Raw genomic sequence first — 18,218 nt, 5'->3', positions numbered from 1 at the left:
TGTGCGCACGTCGAAGCGAGAGGAAGGAGGGAGCAGGAGAGCGAGGACGTGGGTGGGTGGGAGAAGGACGTCGTCGAGGGAAGGGTGTCGTCGAGGGAAGAGGAAGAGAGGCGGGCGATGGAGAGCAAAGACATTTGCTAAGTCTATAAGTACATGGGGTGCTTGCTCGTTCGCCCTCGCGAGCTAAAGGAGGGCAGTCGAGGTCAAGTAGGAGTCATGAGAACACTTACCTAGTTCACTCTCTGTAGATCGCCTCGGACACTCACGGCTGAGATCGTCTAGTGAGCAAAAGGTAGCTGGTCTATTGCAAAGCGGGAACGGCTCCGTGTACATGCGGGAGGTCGACTAAACATACAACGTGAGGAGACGAGCTCGCGTTCGGTAGCCGGAACGAACCCGAATCGAGGAGCTTCGCCTACATGAAGCCTTCGATCAGGTCCGGCTAACCGAGGCAAGCCGCGGCTAGCCCAGCTTGGTTTCTCACGGCTCATCGAGCCCTAAACGCAGTGACTCGCAAGACTACGGGGAAAGCGAGTCATAGCCACAAGACGCACCCGTGTAACCACTGCTTTATCACCCTTGAAGACGTCAATACAGAGGCAGGATATGACATTGATAGCAAGTTATAAATCTACTTTCTTCGAGCAGACTAATTGTTTTCCGCAGATTTCCGCATGCGAGACGATTGGGACCAGATCAAACAGGCACAGATATCAAAGTCTGTCAGGTCAAAAGCGGCACGCAAGGACATCCTCGACGTGCATGGAGTACGCTACTCTGTACTCAATGACCTTCCCGGATGGATGCCGAGTGCTTCGTCGCCAGTGGACTATATGCATAATTTTTACCGTGAGTTTTTGTCTATTTGCCTTGTTGACTGCTACGCTTACTGCAGTATTAGTGGGAATAGTCAAACGGATTTACTACGATGTCATCAACCACGGTTATCTCCTTGACAGTGCTAGGACCTCACTCTACAAAGATACGATCAACTCGATTATCTGGCCATCGTCTATAGGTCGTCTTCCAAAGAATGTATGTTCTGATTTTATTCTATTTTATTACGGGCTCATCTTCTGTAGCTCGACAGTGACCATTCCCTGCCAAAAGCGGACCAATGGCGCCATCTGTGCCATGTCCTGCCGTTTGTGCTTTGGGTGTGCTGGCGAAATACCAGAGGCGAGATCATCTCGACTGCTCCCCCTATTCCGCCAAACCCCAAGCATCACACAACGTGGCGACGTGACATTCGACAAATCTACAGATTAGTGCTATATCTTGCCATCGCTGAGCGCATTCTTGCGCGCCATTCCATCTCTATTGCTGATGTAGACCGAGGTCAAGGCTACATTCAGCTTTATTGTCAAGGTCTACAGGCTCTCGGTGTCTCCCTTACGGTCAACCACCACATGGCAATGCATTACTCAGAGATCTTGCAACGGTATGGTCCTGTGTACGCATGCTGGCTGTTCGGTTTTGAGCGTTTCAACGGCTTGCTCGAGAAGGTTAACTTGAATGGGCATGGAGGAGGGGAAATGGAGTATTCGCTTGTACGCGATTGGGTAGAGAAGCAGCGATTATATGAGCTCGTAAGTCCATCTATTATAATCTGTTCCATGGCTCTCACTTTTCAAAGGCTGTTTCATTACCAGAAGATGCGTCAGAGAGGGAGCGAGAACTTGTAGAGCGGATCATCAACGGAAAAGGGATGGATAGAGGGACACTGAATAACCAGAACACGGAGTTCGCATCTGGTGAGCCCCACGTATATGTCCATTTGACTTTGCTACTTGAACGTTTACAGGAGGTACTGTTATACCATCGCGACAAACCTCAAAAAAACACGTCAACCTTCGGACGCTGCAACACCCAGAGGTGTATGGTCTCCTCATCAGCTATCTCCAGTCTCTCGAGACGCTGGGACCTCTCAATATTGTCGACGACATGTCCACTGGATGCGACATCACTATAGTCTCAGCATCAGGTTCCACTCGCATCTCTCCCTTCATCACTGTTAACGGCATTCGCATTGGATCAGCATACACACGACGGACTAACACTGACGAGTTTGCAGGCATAGAAACGGACGATAGCCTTGCACCATGCAAGGTCTTATATCATCTCATTGTTGAGGTGCCACATCACGCAGAGCCGATCTATTGCTCGGCTATTCAACGGATGATACAGGGCTCTGATATACCAGAGATGCCATGGGACGGATTGTAAGTGTTTCTGATGCGTCGTTTTATTACTGACACTTGATCTCTTGACAGTGCGACTGAGCTCGGGGCCACAGTTGTTCAAAAGGGCTTGTATGGGCCACTGGAGATTGTCTCATCTTCGCAGCTCTCGTGTCCAGTCATCATTATCCCTATCCCTCATCAAGACCTTGGACCGCCATTGCCTCCCCTGTGGGTCGTGGTTTTCTGTGACAGGGTACGTTCTTATTCCTTTCTTCATATTCTAATCTATTATTTATACTTGACAGAACGGCCTCGAGTCACACGATCCATTGCTCGATTGAAGCATGCAGCATTTTTTACCAAGTTCAAGACCTTGTTATTGACACCTTTGCAGCTACATCTATCTAATTAAACAGTGAGTCTACGTTTTCTCCACCCAAAGTATCATTCATCTTCTTCTCCAGCTCTTCAAGCGTCACCTTGGACGATTGGCCACTCTCTTCAGCACGCCTGCGGACGATCCGCTGACCCACTGTACTAGTGGGTGCCTTTCTTTTCTTCTTACCATCGTCTTCGATGGGCTCAGCCTTGCCCCATAATGCCCCGCTAAGCGCCACCTTATTTGTCGTCAGCCAGTCCGGATTTTTAGCTAACACTTCCTCATCGACCATATAGGTTCTGACACGCGTCCTCAGCTGCCTCGCCGTGTGCGGAGGCTTCATTTTTACGTGAAGAGCTCTCCTGCGTGGAACCGCTAGCTTGCCACGGTCAGGTTTAGGGTCAGGGACAGCGTCAAGATGCTGGAAGAACTCTGATACCTGTCGCAGAGGTATGTTAGTATTCTGATATCAATTCACAACTGACTTACTCGTTTATGTCTCCAGTACCACTCGACAGAAAGAAATGCACGCGGATCGCCAGAGGTATACTCTGGTTCGTCTTCATCATCCGACATCGCATTTCTAATCATTAAAGTGTCCCATTTCGGATCTTTCAGATCTGCGGGGCAGAGCTCCGAGCCGCGCTTGCGACTGCGAGCCTCGAGTTTCTATTGCTATGTCAGGTATGCAGTTATTGGCTGATGCTGCTGTTGTTGACGTACTGATTTAACGCGTGATCCCATCCCCTTGCTGTCCACTTCACCGTCATCCTCCAGGTCATCCTTATTCTCTGCACGGTACGCAGCTCCGAGCGTCAAGTATTTTGCCCTAACCTTCTTCTCTAGCTGCCCGGGAATGATCTTCTCGACATACGCTGTGGTGGTCTTTCCCCGCTGCTTAGCCAAGGTACGCACCATCGCCACTACTTGTTCCCTCCCTTCGACGTTGATACTGCTGTCGTGTTGTCCTTCACGCCAGTCAAACCGAACGAGTGCCTTCTTTGTTGCTCGGTCCTTGGGCCAGGTCTCGTGCTCACGGTCTATACCAAACGGATATCCTGGTAAGTTCTTCCCCGAAAGCTTTGTGCCTAACAATGCCTCGTAGCTGTCGTTGATGAGGTTCTATGACCCGTAAGCATCCCATCCCATCCCCTTAATTACATGTCCATGCTCACCTTGACAGGCTTCGAGGCTAGAGCCTCATCGTTCTCGCGCTGAATGGTGTCCTCATCAGGCACCTCGACGGCTGAAGCTCCATTGACAGCAGCGGCTCCCTCAGCAGCAGCAGCTCCCTCGACACCCTCGTTCTCTGCTTCGGCGCCAGCCCCATCAACCCACTTGACTTGTGACACTTCCTCCAAGACGTCGATACGCTCTTGCTGCATCTTCTTGGACTTCTCGAGCTCGTCTATCCTCGCATTCAAGAGCTGGGTCTGCTGATACAAGACTTTGAGCTTTCGATCGGTTTCCTGCTGGCTTTCAGCGACAGCTGTCTGGAGGGCAGCGTGCTTTTGCTGGAGTTTCTCGTGATCAAGGATGACTTTATTCAATCGTGTGGCATTACCCGATGCTGGCGCGCTTGCAGGCTGTCCGCCCGACATGGATACTGCGTCTATAGCTGGGTGGGGAGTGGGCTGCGATATCTAGGTTCGCGCTGGACTCCCCTCGCGTTTTCTCGTTCTTTACAGTGTTCTAGGCTCGAAGGGACCTTGTTTTAAACTTTCATGATACGTTCCGAGGTGTCTCTATGTAGTTATCAAATACAGAGGGCCTTCTATGCTACTGCAATCGAAGGAGGAGTGATTTGATCAACCGTACGTGCGCGAAGCGCTGTCGAGCAGCCGATTAGTGGCGAATAATCCAATTCATTTATTATTTAATTGTTATTACATGCGCGAGATAACCTAGCTAGCTAGTGGCGAGTCAAGATTCCAGGGCCTCAGAATGAACCTAACATCAGACAGGAATGCGCGCAGGATCCACCCAAAACGCGACAATCCGACTCAGATCCATGGCGCGTCGTATTCGCGTTGCATCGGCGCGGAATCTGTCAAACATCTGCTAATGCCTTGCTGATTCCCGCGCGTCAGAATCTGCCGCGTTCCGCAGTGGTAGCCTCAACTCCTCGCCCATCCGACCGAGATCCTCAAGAATGCTTCCTACCAAGTTGGTAGAAGCTCCTTCGGCACCGTGTTTGCTCTGGGTCCACTTCTTTCTTATTGAATGAGAGGGGAGGGACCAATAGCAGAGGTGAGAAGTTGGCAATGGAGCCGCAATTTTGACAGCTGAGACAAGAGAAGGAAAGTGGGAGTAGCACCTCGAGGCTAACAGTGAGAGTCCTCGAGCTATCGACGAAGCACGGTCACGGACGCTGATGACCGCGGACTACTGTCACACGTCACGACCGGGCCTGAACAGCGGTGACCGAGGCGCCTGTTCTTCGGCGCTTCATTACATAAGGTTTTGATGAACGCTTGGTCGAAATGCTACAGTATTACGAAAACTGGGACGCGACGCAGAGTCGTTACCATACCTGCTCACCAACGAGCGAGCGATCCAACCTCTTACGAAACCGGGCGATTTAAGAAAACATACGGGGATATCTGCAGAAAAATTTACTCGAAGGCGTAGCTCGTTACAACGGGGGCTTGGGCTAAGGGCGAAGAGGAGAGAGAGGAAGGCGAGAGGAGATCAGGGAGCCAGGAAACGAGACGAGAATAGACGAAGGACAAGCACGGCCAGACTAGGGAGGACCGCCGCTCGGTCCTAGCCCCCGTTGCTCACATCCCAGGGGGATGGCGAGTAAGTGCGAAGGTTTCAACGGGACACGACAGTGTAACACACGATACAGTACGAAACGGCTGAGAGCGTCCGTCATGGGGCCACCGCCCCGCTGGACGTTAAAATGATCCATAATAATAATAATAATAAAACGTTCATCATACACCCTTCGAGCAGCATGCATCCTTGTCTCCTTTTATCCGAGTTTCTGGATCGTATCATCGCCTGCGTTGGTGATGACATACCAAACGTTGCTCGCTTTTCAAAGATCCCTCATTACATGCCTTGTACTGTACCAACCATGAATGGAGGAACCTCGTCGCATATGCTTCAAGGGTGGAGCATGTGAACGTGTATCTCACTGGCGTACATCGGAACCTGTCCGATGGATAGAACATAAACGAGGCTATCTTCGATCTTTGTGCCCACGCATCGCTGCTCCCAATGTTCACTGACCCATCGGGGGCCGGGCTATGGTTTGTCGACCACGTATGTTTAGGCACCTATTCACCAAGCTAGTTTTCGACAGGTGTCCTGCGGTCACCTCCTTTGAACACATCCACTACCCAGAAGACTTTGGTTCCCGCCACCCTCTCATCAAACACTTGTTTGCGGAGTTCACGGGGGAATCCGACGTGGCGACGCGCTGTGGCCGTATCTCAAGTCACTAGACTGCGGTCCCCTGGATGCTCGTTCGCTCACGTTCCTGGCATCTTCGGCTTGTTTCACCAAACTGGTGCTAAACATGGTGCACCACGAACCGCTCTAGCTCCAGGAGCGCACATGTTTCGGATTTTCAGGACTCGAGACGCTCGCTTTATTCACCTTCTCTCCTGATGTGGCGGCTAAAGCAGTCGAATGCCTTTTCAGTGATAGCGACTTTGGATCGCCGTCATGCTGCACTCTCTGCAGCATTCATGTAGAAGCGCGCTCAGTATCCGCGGTGTCTCTGCCCATGTTCAAACGTTCACTGGTGCACTCTCTCGCTTCCTATCGCCGCAGCCTTTGGAGTCGGTCGCCATTCGGGATACGTATCAAGGAGACGCAATCCTAGCTTCAGATGATATGCTGTGGATCCGATCTCTTTCCCCTTTTTCAAAGCTCACGTTGTTACACATCCTGCGCGGCCGTCCCGGCGACCGATACATATCTCTTCAAGGTTGGGAACTTCTAGACGCCGTGCGCAGCTGGTCGCTCCTCAGTGACCTGCGCATGCACGCGCTCAAACACATGTTGATGCTGCAAGAGCTGGTTGACCTGATCATCTCTCTTCCCCACCTCGCCATCTTGGACATCGACACAACGGTCACACTTGAGAGTGTCGAGGCCCTCTTTTTTTGGAGACGCTAAGCTGCCTTGCAACGATCGCATAGCGGCACTCGCAATGCACTACGTGCCACAAGATTGGGAAAGCCCGTGTCCCAGCGCGGCGAAACCTCTTGGGGATACTTCTGTCCCGTGTTTTCCCCAGCTTATTGACGATCCAAGAAACCTCTTTGACGCTACCTTCGTCGGAAAATATTAGACTCGCAAGGTTCTGGAAGGAAGTCACGGATGTGGTAAAGGCGCAGAAGCAACATAAACTGGTGTCAGTACGACTAGCTGGATTCAGCACGAATATGCCCCTCGCACTCGTTCTTGACCCCGCGATGGTGCTCGCAGTTCGTCCCTTTGACAAGTCTCAAGACGTGAGCGAGATCACACCGCCTTTCTGACTGGCGAAACAAGAGAAACATAGCATTTCCGTCGATGCAACCAGCGCAGTGTGAGGGCTTCGCAAAGCGCTTTTGGATGCGCTCGGGCGCATCAGAGCGCCGAAGTTGGCGGAAAGATTAATGCGGTGCGCCTGTGTCGAAGACGTCGTGCGTGGGCCTCGAGCTTGAGGGTTATCACGTTTTGGATGGTTGGATAGCTCGGAATCAGATCCCGTAGCCGGAGAAGTTGTTCAAAGGCGCTTAGCGTCATGGCGCCCGTTAATTGCGTTCTATCGCAAGGAGACAGTCTGTTCAGTGCGGCGCTCTACGCCCTAGTACTTCGGCGCATTGCAAGGCCCCATTGCGAAGGCGTTGTTCTTCGAGTCGGTGCGAGCAGCCGATGTCGAGATGGCGGGTTCTTCGCGGTGAAGGCGCCGTGCCTGGGCGGTGCCAGGTGGAGGTGATCGTCACGGCGCACGCGATGTCGTGTAAATCGTCGACTCCACAACCGAGTGCCTGAAGGCGTCAGATGGAGTCGAGACTCTATATGTTTGTCAATCGAGATGAGTTTCACTGGCGGGGCTTTCACTGACGGGGCTTCATGAATGCTTGAGCCTGCGTTCTCCGGTCGCGCCTCGAGCTCGAGCACGAGCTGTGCTGCATGTTGTGATGGCCAAGGTTGGGCTAGCGAGAGTATAAGGGCTTTTGGATGACATCACCGAAGTGTTATCCAAAATTATGATTTGATGATGAGTTGCGTTGATAGAGTCGGTCGTATTGTCGGCTGTGCTGCTGCCCCTATCGCTCTTCCTCCACCTCCACAGCGTTTGCATCTCACCTCCCCCCGGCTCCGCGAGCTCCATAAAACCCTCGCCATCATGATCAGTACGCTCACCATCCCTCCAGCCCCGGCGGCTCGCTCTATTCGTTCTTCACCACTTTCGCCTTTCGCCCAGGCGCTTCCGCGATGAAGCCCATCGTCTCAGCTCTGGCAGCTGCCCTGTTTTCTTCTCTCCTTCTTCCCTCTTTCGCTGTGCCCCAGGCTCAATCCCGGTGCCGCTGCACATACGACCAGCCCTGCTGGCCGTCCGCCGCCGCCTTCGCCGCGCTTCAAACCGAGCTCTCGCAACCGCTCCTGCACCCCGTCCCCACCGCCGCGCAATGCTACCCCTCCTTCTACCCCTCGCTCTCGCCCGCCGCCGCGGCCCAGGCGGCGGCGCAGAACTGCGCGGGCGTGGTCGCGAACTACACGGACTCGCGCTGGCGCGCTGGACAGCCGGGGAGCATGCAGGCGCCGAACTGGGAGGCGCATGTACTGGGGAACGGGTCGATTGCGGCGTGTTTCGCGGACACGGGTATTGAGGGGTGGTGTGCGCAGGGGGGTGTGCCGGTGCGTGCGGTGGATGCGCGGACGGTGCGGGATGTGCAGGCGGCGGTGCGGTTTGCGGGGGAACATGGGCTGAGGATGGTTGTTAAGAATACTGGGTGCGTGTTGGGTGTGTGTTTTTGGATGAGGTGGTGGGCTGACGGGGAGTGGTTGGGTGCTTAGGCATGATTATGTGGGGAGGAGTGCGGGGGCGGGGGCGTTGATGGTGTGGACGCATCATATGAAGAATATCTCGTATGATGCTGCGTTTGTCCCCGAGGGCGGGTCGGCGAACGAGACGTATGATGGTGCGGTGGTGTTTTGCTTCCTTCTTTGCTAGTGATTAACGTAGCCTCTTTTATTCAGCATTCACGTTTTCTGCCGGCGTCCAGTGGTTCGAGGCGTACGCCGCAGCAAAAGCAAAAGGACGACTCATTGTTGGTGGGTTGTCAGCTGGTGGCTCCGTGGGTGCAGCTGGTGGATGGATCCAAGGAGGCGGACACAGTGCTCTGTCGTCGACCTACGGTCTCGGTGCGTCCTATCTTATACACACGGCACTTCTCTGTCTCATTGTCTGAACAGGCGTCGACAATGCCATCCAAATGACAGTCGTCACGGCCAACGGCACATATCTCACCGTCAACAAGCACCAGAACTCGGACCTCTTCTGGGCACTGCGCGGCGGTGGCGGCGGGACCTTCGGCGTCGTCACCTCAGTTACGTACCGCACCTATCCGTCTGTGCCCGTCGTCGCCGCGTTCTTCAACGTCACCTCGCCGACGGCGAACCGCACACTGATCCAGGACCTGCTCACCGAGTCCTACTCGATGCTGCCCGCGCTCGCAGACGCAGGGTGGGGCGGATACGGACACGTGGCGAACGACACGCTGCAGTTCTTCTACATGTCGCCGCGCGCGTCGTGGGCGGAGGCGAACGCGACGTGGGCGCCGCTGTTCGAGCGGGTGTATAATCTGAGCGCGGCGGGGGCGCTGCACGTCGGCGGGGCGTTCACGGTCGCGCACGACGATTTTTATGCGCTGTATGAGCAGGCGTTTCCGGATGCGGAGGGGGAGAATGGGGGGAATGTGATTATGGGGTCGAGGTTGATTCCGCGGGAGGTGGTGGAGAGGAATAATACGGAGATTGCGAGGGCGGTTTTTGATACGCCTGGGATGACGTGGAAGTGCGTTTCTTCTTGCTGTTATCTGTGTTTATCAATGGGTTTAACATGGCTTTGTAGCTTCGTCGCGGGCGGACAGGTCGCGAAAGCGGACCCGGACTCGGCGGCGGTGAACCCGGCGTGGCGCAAGGCGCTCGTGCACATTGTGTGGCTCGCGGCATGGGAGGACGGGACGTCGTCGGAGGACCTGACGCGGCTCGCGGAGCTGGTGGGGGCGCAGTCGCGGGCGATGGCGGCGCTCACGCCGGGTTCAGGGAGCTACTTCAACGAGGCGTCGCCGTTCGAGGATGATTTTGAGACGACGTTCTTTGGGAGGCATTATGAGCGGCTGAAGGCGATCAAGGATGAGGTGGATCCGGGGAGGCTGTTTGTGGTTAGGCAGGGGGTGGGGTCGGAGGAGTGGGATGGGCAGCTGTTGTGTCGGGTTTGAAGGATGTGCTTTATTTTTATTGTTTTAGTAATTTTATTGCAATCAAGTTGCGTCAGGATCTGAAGCGGATTTGGTGGTTCTGAAACTCGACTTGATCCACTGGTAGTTGACAACATTGCCTGTCTCTACTTCTCATGATTACGTCTATCTGCATGGAGGGAAGTCGGGTCGTGGAATTCATTTTGGATTACCTAAGATGGTAGGCCACTTGTCGCGCTGGCAGAGAACAGAATCTCATCGTCTCCCCGTCTTTTGTCTCTCCCCACAAGATGGCAGAAGTGACTGTACTCGTCAGCCCCACGTCGATGCGTCCCCGCTCACCCGCCCTGGGTTTCAACCTCGCCTTTGGCCGTCAGAGTCAAAATGACCTCACTGCCTGCAAGCCCGTCATGGTCACCCTTGAAAGACCTCCACCAGACCTGCCCGCCCCAAAACCCACTCTGTCTGTCGCCGTTCCAGCACCAGGAGAATCCGAACCAGACGGAACCAGCACCAGCTTTCCCTCGTCTGCGCCCTCTTCACCTGTAGCACGCAGCCGCGCTCCCAAGTACGATCATAACCTCTTGTCTCCCCCAAGGAACACTTGGAAGAGACCGGCTTCCCCTCCCAAGAGACCCTTGTCTGCACCACCCACAAGGACTACTTTTGACGCTATCGAGCAGAGCGTGATCGAAGTTCCCAAGGTCGCCGCACCAAGGCCCATTTTCAATCGCAGGGCGTTCACCACTTCGTGGACTGCCAGTACCAAAGGCCAAGTTTCCAGGCCGCCCCCTCCAGTCTGTACGTTGCCCGCATTCTATCCTCTTTTGAAGCGGCTAACAATACCCACACGGCGTATCTAGTCCGTCCTACTACTTTCTGGCGTAACACAAAACGTTCCGGCGTTACCAGCGCGTCCTACTCCCCATCTTCCTACATCATCCGCCGCTCCACCTTCATCGCCGCAGGCCTCGACCTTGACAAGCCCACCGCAGATCTCTCAGCCCTCTGCGTCGAGTCCCGTGTCGGTCTCATCGTCCTCGGTCCCCAACACTCAGGTTTCCAGTAGGCCCAGTATGATCATCAACGCGACCCGTAGTGGTGCGCCCACAGACCCTTACTTTACCCCTGCACCCACACCCACATCCACCATGAATCTAAATTATCATCACTATGCGCGTCAAGCAACCAGCCAACCTCCGAGCACGGACACACCCTCGGACTACTGGTGGCCATACCCGCCTTGGGGCGCTTCTTCCACTCCTCCCGCTTCTACCCTCGCGGCCGGAGTGGGAACTGATATGACTACACCTATACCCATCACGACCAACCCGGATTCCACTCCCACTCTTACTTCCATCATGAATACCAATCTTGCAGCATATACCCAACCCAATACCATTTCCATTTCTAATGCATATACCACATCATCTGCCCCCGCCTCCGCCTCCCCGTCCCTCGACCCGGCCTCCCAAAACCAAAACACCAGCAACACCCCCAACGGCGGCACCAACAGCGCGTTCAACCTCACGTACCTCCTCCCGCTCTTCATCCTCCTCGGCCTCGTCTTCGGCGGCCTCACAGCGTGGTTCGCCATCAGCTGGCTGCACCGCCGCGGTGTCCGTCTGCGCGCGCGCTTGCGTCCGCCCCGCTCGCCGGCGCTCGAGTGCGGGCCGCAGTATGTGCCTGGCTCGCCGAGGGCGTTTGACCGTGCTCGTGGGCATGGGCATGGGCACGGGCGTGGGGGCGGGGAGTCGAGCGATGCGACGCTTATTATGGACAGCGTTGTGCTGTTCCCTGCGTCTTCGGGCCGCGAGTACGCGTATGGTGCTGCGGGTACGGGCGCGGATACGGATGGCGAGGAGGGCACTCCGAGTAAGACGCGTGCGCGTGCCCCGGGGAGACAGTATGGGTACGGGTACGAGTCGCTCGGCGCGTTTGGGAGCACGCTGTGGCCGGCGGGGCGGACTGCGCGCGCTGGGCCTTCTTCCCGCTCTGGCTCTGCGGCGGCATCTTACTCGTCCCACACACGGGAGGGGGCAGTTGCGAACGGCAGCGCGCCCACGCTGGGGTTGTTGAATCTCCCGAATGCGACGCTCTCGGGCGTGGGCATGGCGCAGATTGCGCCCGAGTACGATCCGTTCATCGGCAGGTCGTCTGCTGCGCATGCACAGGGAAGAGTGCCGCCCGCGGCCATGGACCGGAGCATGCGCTCGTTGCTCGCGCGTGCGCCGTACGTTGTGGATTCGCCGAGCTTTTCGCTTTCTCTGCGGAGCGCTAGCTTGGGCTCGCGCTCGCGACGAGAGGGGCGAGCGACGGCTGCGGACGACGAGGACGTGAGGCGGGACGTGTTTGGGCCTACCTCGTCGGCCGAGGACTCGGAGTCGTCTGAGCTGGGTGCGCTCGCGCGGGCGGGGGAGCATGCGTCGTACGGCTCGATCAGTGCGTCGTCGGCGGTGTCGTCGCGCATGAGTCTGCGCGATGCGTTGCTTGAGGGGAACGACGCGTCGCCGACGCCGGTCAGGAGGGGTGTGAGGGGTGGTGGAGGGGCGGGGATCGAGCCGCTGGCGGTGCGGGGCCGTCGTGACGCAGAGCCGGAGCCAGAGCTGGAGGGTGGTCGGCTGGTGGCGTCGGATAGCACGCGCGCGCAAAGGGGGAGTAGTATTCTCGCGGGGCTCTTTGGCGGGTCTTCTTCCAAGAAGGGCAAGGGCAAGAACAAGGCTCAGCAGGACGACGGGAAGCAAAGGCTCGGGAGGAGCAGCTCGAGCGGCGGCACTGTCACCCGACCCCGTGCCGCTGATACCGACAAGGCGAAGGACAAAACCAAGGCTGCATCCGAGGCTGGCCCCAAGTCCGGCAAACTCGCGCGCACGTTCAAGACGCTGCACGAGCGCCGCCGCACGCATACTGCCCATGGCGCTGAACACGTTTCACCGCCTGCGTCGCCGCCCGCGTCTGTCGCGCGCTCGCCGTATCCCGAGTCGCGCCGCGCTTATATCCGCGCGCAAGAGACGGATGCGGGTGCGAACGTGAAGGCGGCGCCGTTTATGAGGAGGGGACCGGCTGCGAGCGATTCGACGTCTAGTTTGCCGCTTGCTGATGATGGTTCTGCGGCTAAGCTCAGGTCTGGAGCTGCGGTTGCAGTTGGCCTCGGAGTCGGTCCGCTTCTGCCTGTGGATCCGCATCCCGTCGTCACGCTCGCGGACGCGGTCGCCGCTGCTGTCGCTGGCGCTGGTGCTCCTTCGTCAGGATCGGGGTCGAGCGCGGCGGCCGGTGGAAGGGCCGCGGCTGCGGGGGTCCGCGCGGTGTTGCCGTCGAGTCCGCCGACGGTGATGTCTCCGCCGCTTGCGTCGAGCTTGTTTTTTACGAGCGCGTTGCCGTCGATGTCGCTTGTGGAGCTTGCGGGGCGGGAGTTGTCGGCGAGGGGGCCGGCGGTGGCGAGGGAGCCCCCGGTTGCGAGGCAGACGACGGTGAAGAGGCGGAATGCGACGAGGGTGTATGCGGATGGGTCGGTGCCGCGTGTGGGGAGGTCGCGGTCGAGGGCGAGAGACGGTGAGGCCGAGGATTCTGATACGCAGCATGCTGCACAACTCGCCCACGAGGATGCTCAATCGGTCAAGCAGAAGGTGGAGGCGCTGGAGAGGCTCCGGGGGAGGGTGTCTGGGTCGTTTTCTGCAGCGGATGTGGCCGGGTAGGCTGTGTGTAGTGTGCTGTATGGTACGATGCGAAGCGATACCATCGTTGTCTTGATTCGCGTTGAGTATTTATATATCATTGGCGTTATCATCTCGCACTTGAGTTGTCTTTGGTCGTGCTTGGGGTGAGAGAAGCGAACTATTGTCTGTTTGCTGGAGTCGCACCTCAATTTCATTATTATTATCAATCGTAGTTTCAAGCCCTCCGGGGCAAGGCCCTATGGTAGGCGTTCGCGCCTCGAGCTCAACATCAATGTCGACACAGCCTCTCGTACGCAGGCCTTAATAGTTTAAGTATGCATGAAGATAATGTCGACGCATGGCTGCAGCAAACCCCCAGAATGCGTGTATATTCATCCCTAGCAGAGTGACACTCGTGACCATACCTCACCAATCCAGCATTTTTTCAAGTAACGATGTCCGTGCGCTTTGAGCTTTACAGATTTCGGATTTTTTCTAGAAATCCTATTGGTGGGTTCGCCGTGGAGCCCGCCAAAAGTGACAGGAAACTCGTTGCTGCTCAAACGGTCTAATGCCCCCAGTGTTGTTTTGCATATTTACGCTGCTCGAGACCCGAGCGTCTAAATACTGGAGCTTGCTGTGTGTTCGGAATAGTCCGATGATCCTTAAGGCTGCTCAGCCCGCCCGCGCACAGGATGTTGCAAGCTCAAACTCGTACCACCACCATGGAATCGAGCTCCAAAGGTACGTCTCCCCGTAACTTGATTTCATCGCTGCTGATATTATGACCAGGTCCGCGATCCGCACACGACCCCTGGTTGAGGCTTTCGCAGGAATGCGCCCACGGCGCTATCTACGACTCGAACGAACGTCAGCCCCACTCTCAGTGTCTGGAAGGCACGAGGGTCGACCTTTTACAGCATCTCAAGGATCTGGTTGACGATGGAAGACGCAAGGTGGTCTGGGTCTCGGGAGAGTCTGGGTCGGGGAAGTCGACCGTAGCCCACACGCTTGCCGACGGGCTTCGCGCGGAAGGCAAGCTCGTCGGCACATTCTTTTTTTCTAGGAAGCATACCAAGCGCAGTACCTTCAACTATGTCCTCCTCACTTTAGCCTATCAGATCGGTCTCCATCACCCTATAGCCAGAGAGACCATCGTTAAAGCCATCTCCGATGACCCTGCATTGCTTTCTCCCGACAAATCACGTCACGACTTGTTGGTGAAGCTCATCATGGAGCCTATGCGAGAGCTAGCCATCATCTGGAAAGACACGCCCGACATGTCTATCGTCTTCGACGCTCTGGACGAAGGCGCTAATAGCGGCACGGACCTTATACGCCCGTTCATACTCCTCCTCGCGCGTCTTGTGAAAGATGCTTCTCTCCCGGTTCTCAATATCATCATCACTAGTCGACCCTGGCCCGAGATCCGTGCTGTTATGGGTAACCCCAACGTTTCGCCCGTTCTCGAGACTGTTCTTGTCGAGCGTTTCGACTCGCATGAGGACGTCGTACGCTTCCTCCGACACTCGTTCGATCACGTATACGACACCTGTCTCCGTGCTTTCTCCATTCCCGGGCCATGGCCCCCCGAAGTCGATTTTCAGATACTCTCTGAGCAGGCCCATGGCCGCTTCATCTTCGCTGCTACCGTCATTCGATTTATAGGTCAGGATGAGCCCCAGAGCCGCCTTCGGCTGATCTGCAGCATGCTACGCCGCAACACGTCACAAGACATGGGAGACGTACATCATTTATATTCTTCTATCATTGACGAAGTCGACCCTTTGACGCGCGCCAAGGGGATGAAGTATCTCTCCCTTATCATCAACCTCGCTGAACCTCTCGCCATCTCTGACTTGGACCAACTCTTTGGTGATCATGTCCATTCATATCTTATCCCCTTTTCCGCTCTCATATCTGTCCCTCCTCCTGGCTCTCCCGGTCCGGTTGAAGTGTTTCACTCGTCCCTCCGGGACTTCCTGCAACAGAAAGAGCACGATGACGTCACAGCTATCCACAACCGTCTGGCGTTGTCGTGCTTTCAAACGATGCGTGCGCTGCTAAAGCGTGACATCTGCGGTTTGAACGACCCTTCATTGCTCCATGACGAGATTCCGGACTTTGCTCAAAAGCGCGACTCCATCCCTAGAGCACTCCGCTATGCGTGTCTTTATTGGCTTCATCATGTCCAGCTCACTCAGCCTACGAACGAGATCCAGGGACACTTATTCGACTTCCTTCGCCATTGTGTCCTCTTCTCGATCGAAGCCTACGCAGTAATCGGTGAGCTCCGTCGTGGAATAACGATCTTTTATGAGGCAAGGGGGCTAGTCGCGGTGAGACCTTATCTCTTAACACTCATTCCAATGGCTGACCCCGTTGCAAATATAGGATTGGCCCGGAGGCTCGTTTGCTCAAAAGGATGACACTGTCGCTCTGCTACATGACAGCTGGAGGCTCACTTTAACCTTCTTCGACGCTATCAGCATTTCCGCTCTTCACGTGTATGAGTCAGCTCTTCCTTTCAGTCCGAAAAACTCCAAGATCCGTCAAGTCTACAGCCACTACTTTGAAACAGAAACTGCGTTTATATTCGAAGAGGGTCTGGACGATGAATGGGGATGTTTTATGCACAAGATCAATACTGAAACTTGGAGTCTTAAGGTTGCTATGTCGCCTGATACATCGCAAATTGCTGCTATTACAGAAGATTCGGTACGTGTTTGGAACACGGCGACAGGAGTGCTGGTTGCGTCACTTCCCTTCAGCACTTCAAACCTTGGGATACGCGACATCATGCACAACGGTTCTCTTGTAGCGTTTCCTGGACATGTGCTTGGGGATACTAGTGATACACCCGTTTGTCTGGTCTGGCGACCATCCGACGGAGAGGTTTTCTCATTTTGTACCAACAGGCCGCCAACAGGGTTGTTAAAGGATCGAACTCGTATAGCTCTTCCTTCTAATGGGGATACGGTCGCATGCTTCAGTGTCGACAAGGATGGTCTGTTCCCTTTGATAGAAGTCTTTGAGGTAGCTACCAAGGAACTGTTGTCGTATATTCAACTTCACTCTTACCTTCGATCGCCACCCCATGAGTATCAACGCACCGGATCGACGAGGATGGACACAGCTGGTGTGACCCTCAACCTCTCGGCTCGAGGAGATTACCTCCTGGTTCACTTTTCCGAGCACATTCTCGTGTTTAATTCTGCTCGTGGTCAGCTGCTATCGAAAACAAAATGCAGGGATGCGAACTGTTCACCCTTTCCTGCGAGTTCTTTGAAGTGCCTGCTCTTTTTTTCACCAGATGAACAACGGATATTTCATATCGCCCACCGCACGGCCCGTACCCAAATCCGCGGGCTCAATGCCAGCTCTGACATCATTGATGCTGACAAAGCCAAGAGCTTATCACAGTTTTCCTGCATACACGTCACCAGTTTTCACAACGCTATCAAGCTATTTTTGTTGGATAAGGTCTCGTCGCTGTTGCGCTTCAAGATTCGTAAAACCTGGATTTCCAATGTATGCCAGCCGCTTCCTTCAACAATACCATCAAATAGAGCGTACAAATTGCAAAGAATAAAATCAGCATATCACTGGCAACGCCGTGGTCGAGAACCTCAGTATTTCTTTTACGCCGATGGTTCGCTTGGGATAATGTGCGATGACTATATTGCAGGCCTCTCTTGGGAGAATAGTAGTGCCAGTTGGTCGCCGCAAAACAAGCAACGATTCGGCGCTAAGAAAGTGGGCCGTTACGAGATCATGCTGACGGATATTTCTCAGGCTCCGTCCCATCCCGCATCCGATACACTGAACGCCAAACTCAATCCTGGGCCAGAATACGAACTCAAGGCTTGCTCAGCATGGCAAGAAGCAAGAGCCTACAAGTCCCATGTTAGCGGACAATATCTTATAGTTGGGACTGCATCCTCAGGCTCTGCCTTTCGACACGACTTAGCAGTGGGCACAGACTACGAATTCAAGAGTGTTAAATTCTCTCCCAAATCGACATATGTTTTGATTGCAGGTGTGGACAAGGCATCTTCCAAGAACCTTCAAATTCAAATCTGGGACGTTCAAGGACGCACTCGAATAGGAACTGAGGTCATAAGTAGCTCTGAGCTTGTGGAAAGTTGTTTCTCAGGCGAAGAATCAACATTCTCGCTTCTTATAAGGTCTGCCAAGGTGCGGAACGTTTCGTGTTACTCCCTTAAAGGCAACGCACTACAACGGGTGGCTACGTTCTCTCCCCCTGAGCTGTACTACACACATTTCCCCGAGCATTTCTCTACCATCGCCTCCGTAACGGAAGAAAATGTTTCTCTCTGGGGCGCGACCAAAGAAGAAGACAAGTGGTTGAATCTTTACCAATGGAAAATTGCTACGTCGACAATGGTGACGCTTGTGCGCATACCAAGTCATAACCGGCTTTACGCACCGTTTATCTCTCCAACGTTGACTCGCATATACTCCTCCGGGAAGTGCTATCGCCTCGCCACGACGCCTCGCCATTCTTTGCCTCCAGGGCAGAATACGCATTCACTCAGGGCAAGCGAGC

General features: G+C 55.0%; 6 protein-coding genes across 6 annotated transcripts; 5 read left to right on the top strand and 1 right to left on the bottom strand.

Moving 5' to 3' along the window:
- Nucleotides 1-674: 674 nt before the first annotated feature.
- CONPUDRAFT_160538 (uncharacterized protein) lies at nt 675-2,524 on the top strand (the record flags this gene model as incomplete). The annotated part of the gene is made up of 7 exons (XM_007777680.1): nt 675-849; nt 902-1,035; nt 1,083-1,589; nt 1,637-1,754; nt 1,805-2,222; nt 2,274-2,436; nt 2,489-2,524. The coding sequence occupies 7 exons, from the start codon at nt 675-677 to the stop codon at nt 2,522-2,524; spliced, it is 1,551 nt and encodes a 516-aa protein (XP_007775870.1).
- Nucleotides 2,525-2,587: 63 nt separating this feature from the next.
- Nucleotides 2,588-4,163, bottom strand: CONPUDRAFT_160537 (uncharacterized protein; the record flags this gene model as incomplete). Its single annotated transcript, XM_007777679.1, has 4 exons — nt 2,588-3,001; nt 3,052-3,231; nt 3,286-3,684; nt 3,738-4,163. The coding sequence occupies 4 exons, from the start codon at nt 4,161-4,163 to the stop codon at nt 2,588-2,590; spliced, it is 1,419 nt and encodes a 472-aa protein (XP_007775869.1).
- A 2,074-nt stretch (nt 4,164-6,237) lies between these two features.
- Nucleotides 6,238-6,693, top strand: CONPUDRAFT_160536 (uncharacterized protein; the record flags this gene model as incomplete). The annotated part of the gene is made up of 1 exon (XM_007777678.1): nt 6,238-6,693. One exon carries the CDS (start codon nt 6,238-6,240, stop codon nt 6,691-6,693), a length of 456 nt encoding a protein of 151 aa, XP_007775868.1.
- Nucleotides 6,694-8,004: 1,311 nt separating this feature from the next.
- CONPUDRAFT_68138 (FAD-binding domain-containing protein) lies at nt 8,005-10,013 on the top strand (the record flags this gene model as incomplete). The annotated part of the gene is made up of 5 exons (XM_007777660.1): nt 8,005-8,522; nt 8,587-8,703; nt 8,756-8,934; nt 8,986-9,586; nt 9,644-10,013. The coding sequence occupies 5 exons, from the start codon at nt 8,005-8,007 to the stop codon at nt 10,011-10,013; spliced, it is 1,785 nt and encodes a 594-aa protein (XP_007775850.1).
- A 262-nt stretch (nt 10,014-10,275) lies between these two features.
- On the top strand, nt 10,276-11,491 carry CONPUDRAFT_140691 (uncharacterized protein). The gene is made up of 2 exons (XM_007777677.1): nt 10,276-10,784; nt 10,856-11,491. The coding sequence occupies exons 1-2, from the start codon at nt 10,283-10,285 to the stop codon at nt 11,059-11,061; spliced, it is 708 nt and encodes a 235-aa protein (XP_007775867.1). The 5' UTR covers nt 10,276-10,282; the 3' UTR covers nt 11,062-11,491.
- Nucleotides 11,492-14,373: 2,882 nt separating this feature from the next.
- CONPUDRAFT_113946 (uncharacterized protein) lies at nt 14,374-16,723 on the top strand (the record flags this gene model as incomplete). The annotated part of the gene is made up of 3 exons (XM_007777676.1): nt 14,374-14,392; nt 14,441-15,987; nt 16,043-16,723. Coding segments are annotated over 3 exons (2,247 nt in total), but the record flags the coding sequence as incomplete, so codon positions are not given.
- Between the last annotated feature and the right edge of the window lie 1,495 nt (nt 16,724-18,218).

The sequence above is a fragment of the Coniophora puteana genome (assembly GCF_000271625.1).
Source record: "Coniophora puteana RWD-64-598 SS2 unplaced genomic scaffold CONPUscaffold_25, whole genome shotgun sequence".
NCBI classification, from domain to species: Eukaryota; Fungi; Basidiomycota; class Agaricomycetes; order Boletales; family Coniophoraceae; genus Coniophora; species Coniophora puteana.
This window is presented reverse-complemented; position numbering and strand designations above follow the sequence as displayed.

What these genes read in the sequence shown, in the direction of transcription:
- CONPUDRAFT_140691 (XM_007777677.1), top strand. Translation starts at nt 10,283, where the DNA reads ATGGCAGAAGTGACTGTACTCGTCAGCCCCACGTCGATGCGTCCCCGC. An exon ending in CCAAGTTTCCAGGCCGCCCC is followed by an intron (nt 10,785 to 10,855) that starts CTCCAGTCTGTA and finishes CGGCGTATCTAG; the next exon opens with TCCGTCCTACTACTTTCTGG.